At 43.7% G+C, this 9,444-nt stretch overlaps 1 protein-coding gene across 2 annotated transcripts in view; it reads left to right on the plus strand.

Annotated features, from left to right (window-relative positions):
* The window catches only part of olfm2a (olfactomedin 2a), a 28,636-nt gene extending 25,821 nt beyond the window's left edge, over positions 1–2,815 (plus strand). For both annotated transcript variants that reach the window (XM_029836277.1, XM_003964757.3), the window contains exons 5-6: positions 242–348; positions 1,835–2,815. In XM_029836277.1, the coding sequence (XP_029692137.1) occupies positions 242–348; positions 1,835–2,509 (782 nt within the window). In that variant the 3' untranslated portion in view covers positions 2,510–2,815. The remainder of the gene's footprint in view (positions 1–241; positions 349–1,834) is intronic.
* The last annotated feature ends 6,629 nt before the right edge of the window (positions 2,816–9,444 follow it).

Raw genomic sequence — 9,444 nt, forward strand, 5'->3', positions numbered from 1 at the left:
AGAATGTGCTTGTTTCCTCGGCCCTCCATTTGTTTTTAGAAGCTTTGCTTTAAAGCAAAGGGCTGAAAGTGGAAATAGAAACCTAAAAGAAGATTTAGAGAATATCAATGGCTGCCTGTCTTCAAAAAGCCAATCAATAAATCATTTCATTTTAATTTTAATCGTTGCCTTTTTTCATTTTAATCGTTGCTGGTATGGTGTGACACTTTCCTCGTGCATGTTGCCTGTTTGACCTCCCCAGGCTGTGGGAAGTTGACCGGTGTCAGTAATCCCATCACAGTGCGGGCGTCAGGGTCACGCTTTGGCTCCTGGATGACGGACACCATGATCCCGAGCTCAGACAACAGAGTAAGGCTCCTACTTTTCCTACGCTCTTCCCTGTAGTAGAACCTTTTTATCCCTCAGCACCAACAGACATAGTCCACAAACAATAAGTAGAGACAAGGTCATCGTCAAAAACTCGCCCCTTCCACATTTCCCCCCATCCGTGGTGTGATACTTGAGAGAGCAGTCGGCCCCGAATGGAATGACAGTGAAGGTAACAGGCAGAGTCCCTGACGGATGGAATCCGCTTGCCTCCTGTGTGACTTCAGCTGATTAATCGCTTCATCGCCTGCAGAGAGATGAATGAGCTGTTGGGGGCGAAAGTTTTGAAAATGGAGTGTATTAAGATGTCCTGTGCCCTGGCCGACAGGGTGATCACTTAGGCTGATTAAAGATGACACGCGGTGCTGTGGGGGCAGGCATATGCTACTGTAGGAAAATTGGGAAAAATTAACTAACAAAAAACAAACCAAAAGGGAGTGACCTGTTAAGCCCGCTGAATAAACGTGATGGGGAGGGCTGTATTATTAGTCATCTGCAGAGGGGAATGGAAACTGATGAAGTCTAACACTTCACAATGGCCTTTTTCATTCCCCAGCTCGTATCATAACAGGCTTGATAGATATTGCCAACAGAAAAGGTCATTTGACATGATTGAATGTCCTTGGCTGGGTCTTATATCACCCAACATTCTTGAAATCAATAACTGATTCACGAACACACCGATACTTGAACGATATTTCATCGTATTTGAGTCATGTCGCTGAGACTGAGGGAGAGTAAAGAAATCCTGAAAAAGATTGGGGTAATTGTGTTGCAGCTTCAGGGTGGCTGCTAGTCTGCTCTTGGCAATCTTGTTAGCAAGCAGAAGAGAAAGGAGGCTTAATGATCAATTATCTTCCCCTTCTCTATAATTCAGCTGCTGTATCACACCACACACCCACCCTCCTCCCTTCTCCCTCCCTGGGATTGTGTTTATGAGTACCAGACCATGAAAGACAGGAGAAAGAAGAGAACATTGATGCCTAGCGCATCACATGAATGAGAGCGACGTCTTAGCAAAGCTCTCCCTGATATATGAAGGACACAATAAACCTCTAGGCCAACTGCAGATTAACTGAATCAATTATGGGACCAATTCATCCTCGGTGGAAGCATGGGGAGAACAAAACCTAAACGCAGCTGGTAAGGGGGCACCACTGTGGCGAGGTCCACCGAGAGCGCTCAAGAGAAAACACGGAGCTGCTTAACGCATTGATTTTCTGTTAATGGTGACTAGGAAGAGTGGGAGCACAAGTAGTGGTTGACTCAAAGCACATAGTACATCTCCACTCCCTCGTGAAGGACAGATCAATCATTTTGCGCTCACTCTGAACAATCGAACAAACCCCTGCACTTTTATGCAAATGGCATATGCCGAGGACTTCACGGCACCTTCAGAAAGGTTCCTCCGGGGACGCACCAAAAGATCATGTCAATGTTTGAAGATTTAGCTGTCGTCTCTCCGCAGGTGTGGTCGATGGACGGCTACTTCAAGGGACGGCGTGTGCTGGAGTACCGCACGATGACGGATTTCATGAAGGGGCAGAACTTCGTGCAGCACTTGCTCCCTCACCCTTGGGCAGGCACTGGTCACGTGGTCTACAACGGCTCGCTCTACTACAACAAGTACCAGAGTAACATCATCATCAAATACCACTTCCGCTCTCGAAGCGTACTCGTGCAGCGGAGCCTGAGCGGTGCCGGATACAACAACACCTTTCCATACTCCTGGGGTGGTTCCTCTGACATCGACCTCATGGCGGATGAGAATGGCCTGTGGGCCGTTTACACCACCATCCCCAACGCCGGGAACATTGTCATCAGCCGCCTGGAGCCCCAGAGTCTGGAAGTGTTGCAGACCTGGGACACGGGTTTTCCCAAGCGCAGCGCTGGAGAGTCTTTCATGATCTGTGGTACGCTTTATGTCACCAACTCCCACCTGGCTGGTGCCAAAATCTACTTTGCCTACTACACCAACACGTCAAGTTATGAGTACACAGACATCCCCTTCCATAACCAGTACTCCCATATCTCCATGATGGACTACAACCCCAGGGAGAGGGTCCTGTACACCTGGAACAACGGACACCAGGTGCTCTACAACGTCACACTGTTCCAGGTTATTAAGACTTCTGAGGACTGAGTTCTCAGCATAACCTGCTCAAATAATGCTGTGATTATTGTTCTGGTGGGGTTAGAGGAGCCGGGCGGAGGGGGGTTACAGGCTGGGGGAGGTCTGGGTGGGGGGCTTCAGTGTAAAGGGCATAGACTTGGATTTTTTAAAGAATTTCTGTCTTCATAGAGTGCTATTACATTCAAAAAGACACTTGACAGCAATGTCGGTACAGATATTAAAAATGGAGAGATTATCTCTTTTCTTTCCTTTATGTGATGGGTGAGCATGTTTTTTTTATTTGTGTTGAGAAATAAATATATGTCTTTACCATTACTGAGTCGTATTTCTTTGTCACCTTTTTTCATATAATAATAAACCATAAAACAGTTCTTATTCAAAGTGGATCTATTAAAAAAAGAGGGTTAAAATGGTCCAAATAGCATAAACCTGTATTGAGCATCGATTTAAAATATTTCATTGGAAAACAGGGGCGGGTGCACTAATAGTAATTCTTCTGTAGAATAAAATAAATCTAAAACAGTCATATTTACATTTAAAGATTACATTTTCCATTTAAAGTGAAAGATGGACAGAAATTTAAGATGGCAAAGGAAAATATGCAAAGCTACTTTAGAAATGCTTTTTACAATTTAATACAGAAATATTCAACTCACTTTATTATCACATAAGCTGTATGGGGTTGTGAAGCCTACAGAGGGGAAAAGTTCCTTTATTATAGAATAACTTCTTCAGGGACAAGGTTTGCAAGAAATGTTGAATTAAAAGCCACATCTAGGTGTTTTCAAAGGACTTAGACTGCAAAAGAAAATATATTTTCCTAATTAGCATTCTGCAGAAAAGATTCTATCAATTTTCACTGACAATTAATATTAATGCACATTTCCTATTCTAGTCCTACTCGATTGTTTCAGGCTACTGAACGACACTACATCAGACGCAGGCGGGAACAAGAAAGCTCAGGTTGAGCTGCTGTGCTTTGTCATTTCCTGATCTTTGATTATGAAGATTTGGAGATTGTTGTGGAAACTGAAGATAAAGAATAAAGATGCAACTTTTCTCCTTTAACCATGGGGATTTTCATTCAGAGTGACCTTTTTATCAATAGATGGTTGTGCTGAGCAGAGCACAATACGTTCACTCTGAGCAATGTCGGCCCAAGGAGCAGCTGACATTTAAGGTAATATAACGTACAGAGCACCCGACAGGTCTGAGCCGTAGTGCCGAATAAACAGCAGTGGTGAGGCGGAGGAAATGTGGGTGAGAGGAACGATGCAGACAGAACTTTCTCCTCCTCTCTGTCTACAAAAGGGGAAATATCAACTGTTATTTGTTGCTAAGACAACTGTCCTGTGTTAGAAAAAAAGTGTGATGAACTTTTCACAAATACACAAAGGGATCAGACGAATGAATAGTTAAAATTGACTTTTCAGCCAACAAAGCAGTTGTTTTAAGAGAGCGCCTGCACATGCAATTTTTATGAAAGCGTGTGGGAGTTTGTGTGCCAAGACTGGCCCTCATAACCGCACTATATTTGCTGTGATTGTTGTGCCTGCATGCTCTGATTGTCCTTTTGAGAAGAAAATCACCGTTGATGTTTTTGGTTTTGTAATGCAAATTGGTATTTTGTCAGATTTACAGGATATTAAAGAAAAGCGGACTTGGATTGCTCCCCAGATGTTTAGTTTTTTCTGCACGTCTACAAACATCAAAAACGAGACCTTGACATTTGACTTGCATACGGATTAAAGGAGACGCAAGGCCTCGTTGTTTCAATGAGGGGCCCAGCCTTGCACAAGGGTGGATGAAGTACACATCCTGAAGGATTTCCCTTATAAAGGAGGGGCACACATCATCAAGAAATATCATGTCACGTCAACAACTGTGGCTGTCTCTCTTCTGAAGAAAAAAATAGTTCAAGAAGCTCCAGATGGAAGACAATGGAGGAGAGTATAAGAATAATAAATTATCTTTCTGTAAAAGATGAAGCATCCAGTTGTAGTTCCTGCAGCCTGGTTTCATATTCAGGACCACACGCCCAGGGAAAATTAAAGGAGCAACTTTAAAGTTGAGAATTCTTGTTTGGAGTCTGCATAAATCTGGAAGCTTTATGCATTAATGCAGGGAACACACTCTCTCTCACACACACACACACACACTCATACACATTGCATTTATGCAGAGCAGAAATACCAAAAAACAGGCTACACAGGAGTATCAGGTTGTTTTATGCACGTTCACATCCCTGATCAAAGGCCATGACCAGCAAACGTGAGTGTTATTGATGAAAGCTCTTCTGAAGCAGCTACTCTTGACCGGTCCACAGTCTGTGCTATTATTTAATCTACTTGCCCTGTTGCCCTTTTCTTGTTTCCCCGAGATCAAAGTTTTTATTCACTCAAGTATCTTTTTATGAACCACTCAAATACTTTCAGTACAAAACCACATTGTTCCAGTATTAAATCATTTTTTTTCTTCCCCTGCATTCGATGCGACTCAGGAACACGCGAGTTGGACGTTTCTTTTTGTAGGAACGCTTGTAGTTGCACCAATGTGCCCTGCTTCATGTTTTGACGGAAAAAACAAGATTGCAGAGCACAAGGGCAAGAATAATAATTTATTGTGAACTCTTGAGGAAACCTAATTAAGAAAAACTGCAAAAAAGACAGATAACCCAATATTCTGCATGCCTCGCTTTACTGGGGTTCTTTCTGATTTTGGCTTTGTGTTGAAACACTTGGGCCAGATGTTAAGTCAGTTTTATTTCACTTTTCAATGTTTTTGAATCCTGACTGTATTACTGTGAAAAAGCAGCAAAACATTATAAGAATTCCAAATGCAGCGCTCAAAATGATTAAATTCAGGCACTCGAATTGAAGACAGATGGAGTGACAAAGAAAAAGGCAAAATGCAGCGGAGGTGAGAAGGCTGTCAGATCACAAGCCTTCTCTTCTGACAGGGAGATGTTCCCTCCACCAGGAGATCAGACGAGTCTAGGAGGGCTCTGAGAAGAGAGAGAGCCGTTTCCTCCGTCCTTTTTCTGCGACTTTAAAAAAAAGAAGTTTTAAAACAGGAGAAAGAAGTCGTCTGTCAGAAAACTCCAGGGATGAGACCAGGGGAAAGTGACAAAAGAAATCAGCCAATTTTAGATTTCCTCAGACTTTTACTTTGAAAGCGGTGTAATGTTTTTGCTGATGGGATCCTGTGGTGGTGATTGTACGGCTTGTTTAGTCTTTGAGTGTTTTTAAGTGGTTGAATCTGCACACACATACACACACGCCCCGACTTGACTCGAGTGGGCAAGAAGGAAAGATGAATGAGAAGAAAAATGAATGATAGATGAAGCTCCATGTGGGAAGATGAATAGAGCTCCTCAGGTTAACTGCGTCACCCCCCCTGCGGGAGGCGACACGGCATGTGCACCAATCTGAATCTGTCCCCTAATCTCTAAATAATTTAGATCATTATGTTATCAGATGTTGTCAGCGTGGCCCCGGGGCTTCAAGTATCTCCAACATGAGCAGATCTTATCCTTGAGCTGAGCTAGAAGGCAGGCTAGTTCTTTAGAGATCCCACATTTAGACGCTACACCACCACAGTTTCAGTTCTTCAGTGCTGACTGGGTGATGAAAGCATGTGTTCCTCCTGCAGAGAGTGTCAGACACCCTCACAGAGAAGCTGTGAGGTTCACCGCATATTCACCTTGTCTTTAAACCAGCTGTGCTGTTGGAAGAAAGCCACCTCCTTTCTGAGAGTCCAGGCTCTATTCTCCCACAGTTTGTTGTACCACCGATCTTTGCAAACCTTCAAGAAACGGGCTGCATAAGATAACTGCAACACGATGCCACCGTCACCAAAATAAAGCAAGCCAACATACATATAATATAAATACCGTAGCTGTACCAGTAGGTCTCACAGTAATTTTGTGGTGCTTTGTTAATTTTCTAACTGCACTGAGAGGAAATGTTTGTTACACAGTGAAAAAATTGTGAACCACGGCAATTTACCTCTTTAATTACGATGGCGGTGATATTATAAACATTATACATTATGTTATTGTAATAAAATGTTTTCCAACCTCTCTCATTCCTCTTCTTTATTGTGTTGTTTGCTCGCCACCTCTCTATCCCCACCTACACTGATTTCTTTTTTAAACTGAGGCTTGCACGTTCACATTGCTTCCATAAAGCTGATGCATTATTCATGCCAATAAGAAGAATCCATATTGTTTTAATCATTACATAAATCTTAAAACCCACACATTAAAAGAAAAAAACACACCATCCTTACAGATGCAGAAATGCTTTTCATTTTGTTTGTTTGTTTGTTTGTTTCCAACCACACACACACACACACACTCCACCCCCCCCCCCCCCCCCCCCCCCCCGACCCCCCCCACCCCCATAGCCTTCAGAGTGACACAAACTAATGGTAATTAAAAGCAGTGCACCTCCAAATCTAAACTTCATGGTGCATTAATATGCAAATTGGAGTTGTGAGTGATCGCTGCACTTACTCCTTCAGTTATTAAATTATTTCCCCAGAACAAGTGACAGGAGCAGCGGCTGAGGCAGTGGCTGAGATTTCCCTGTTTTTCAGTGCGTATTAATGAGCGGCCATCACGGCAAAGTGGCAGAGGGGAAGGTGCACGCTGACGCTGCCGCCTCTTTGGCAGACCACCCAGCCCTGAAGTCACAGACATTCACAGAGTCGTCCATCACTGGAGAGCCCTGGGGACATGCAGAGACCAGGATCTCCATATAATCTCGCAGCCCTACCCTCATAAGCCCACACTCATCAATCAGACACCGTATACGCAGACGTTCACAGAGGGCGTGATCAGACTGTTGCAGCCACCAGAGCAGCAACAGGTTGGGAAAATGCTGCAGTCTCTCAGGATCGGCAGCATCAAACGGGTGAACGCAGCAGTTCGGGAGGGCACATATGAATAAACAGAGGAAATACAAGCAAAAGAATAGATGAAACAGAGGATTCTCCAGGCTGAAGTACAGTAGGCACTCAATTTCTGGGTGCAGGATTATAGAAAAGCAACACATCTGAACACAGAGGTTTATGTTTCGTATTTACATCTCTGCAGGAAAGCTAGCAGGAAAGAGATTAGGAGGAGCTAGATGGATGGATGGATATGGAGAAGGAAGCGAAGCACGAGGCAGGATGCATCCATCAGCACAGGTGGCTGAGTCCTACAGCTCTAATAGTGACGTGCACAGACCCAAGACTACCAGATGTGAGTGAAAACAAGCTGGCCTGATGCCACATTGAGGCTCAGTCTGAGGCTGAGCTGATAACGGCGAGGTGGAGGGGGGTCACTGAGCTCACTGTATTGAGACTTTACCACCAGTCAGTTCAATTTCCTTAAGAATACAAGATTCAGAACATTTCATATCACATTCAGTCTCCTCTTGCCCTTTTCCAAAACTCAGCAGAGGTGGAATAAGGAGCAGGTAAAGGAGCGTGTGCAAGAATGTAAAGGGTAAGTAAGGGTGGGGGGAAGGAAGTACTGCAATGACACGTCTGCAACAGGATGTTATTGTGTCTGCGGATGAAATTTCAGTGAATGCATGTTCATTGATAGACAAACAGCCTATTGCAATCAAGGTGTTGGGATGTGTGGAAAAATCTGAATTTCCCCAGCATAACAATTAGTCATGTGACAGAGTGCTTGGCTTTTAAAAGAGACAGGCACAGCGCACATACTGTCCACCGAGTGGATCAAATGAGGAATAAAGGTGCTATACATGATGCTGCAAAGCCAGAAAGAGTGATCGGTGAGGATTGGAAGGGGGGGGGGGGGTTACACTCTCCTTCAAACTGGCTAAACAGCTGTTCTAAATGCACAAAATAAGGTGGCATTCCATTTTCAAATTCCACAATGGCCGATGTTTGGACAAGTCATATTTCTTGTCTGGGTCAGTGTGAACCACCCCCGTCTGCTGCCGCATCAGCCTTCAGCAGTTTCCAGCTGCGTCCAGGCTGCAGCGTTCACTAAAACCAGGTCACACCCGGAACACGGTGAGCAGCAGCCCCAAGCTCGACGGCTCATCAAGGAATAAGTTGTTCCACCTTTTTATGCAACCTTTTATGTATAATTAACAGCTGTGACAGAAGTGTTGAGCCAGAATTTCTCAGGCATTTAAATTGCACTGAAATCTCCTGATATCCTATCAAATTATAAACAAGCAGCCTATTTCTGGGGATGGATTCCCTGGTTGGTATTGATGGTGCATCAGTGTGAAACTACGGTTAGTCTTTGATATACAGTATATCTTGAGGTATTAGGGATATTTTGTTCTTATCTACCTAAATACGGTTGTGACAGTTATTAAATTTAGCGCAATTACAGGGAGCATTTTCACTGAGCACATAAATAAAGTGGATTAGTGAACTGATGTCCGGGTAGTATATCAGTTCATAACTCAAACACACACATTGTTGGGGAGATTTATCAGGTAATGCCGAAATGTGGGGACGTCAGGCCAATGGGCAAGAGCAAATACATCGGCAAAGAAAAGGACAGAGGCGCAGATGTGAGGGGATGAAGAGGATGTGATGAGCATCTGAGCAAAAGAAGAGCGGCTGATGAAAAGAGTAGTGTTCACAAAGTGCAATCATGGGATATGTCAGGTTATTAAAAGTGATTCAGATCAGAACGGTGTTCACTGTCGTCCCTGGTTCAGGGACAATTTCTTTCTTTTTTCAGCCGTAGCTCCAACATCAGGGAAATATTGTAAGATTATTTAACACCGACAACTTACCCACTGGTGCTGAATACACTAAAAAGCAAATAAAACTACATCAGCCTAAAGAGCATCTCTAGAGCTTATTATGAGATGTCAACAGCAGTGAGTTATTCATGTGGAAGCAAGCATGCTGTTCTGTGTGTTCTCTATTTTTATCACATCCCCATCACATTTTCATTCTGT

This window comes from Takifugu rubripes, chromosome 5 (genome assembly GCF_901000725.2).
Source record: "Takifugu rubripes chromosome 5, fTakRub1.2, whole genome shotgun sequence".
Lineage (NCBI taxonomy): Eukaryota > Metazoa > Chordata > Actinopteri > Tetraodontiformes > Tetraodontidae > Takifugu > Takifugu rubripes.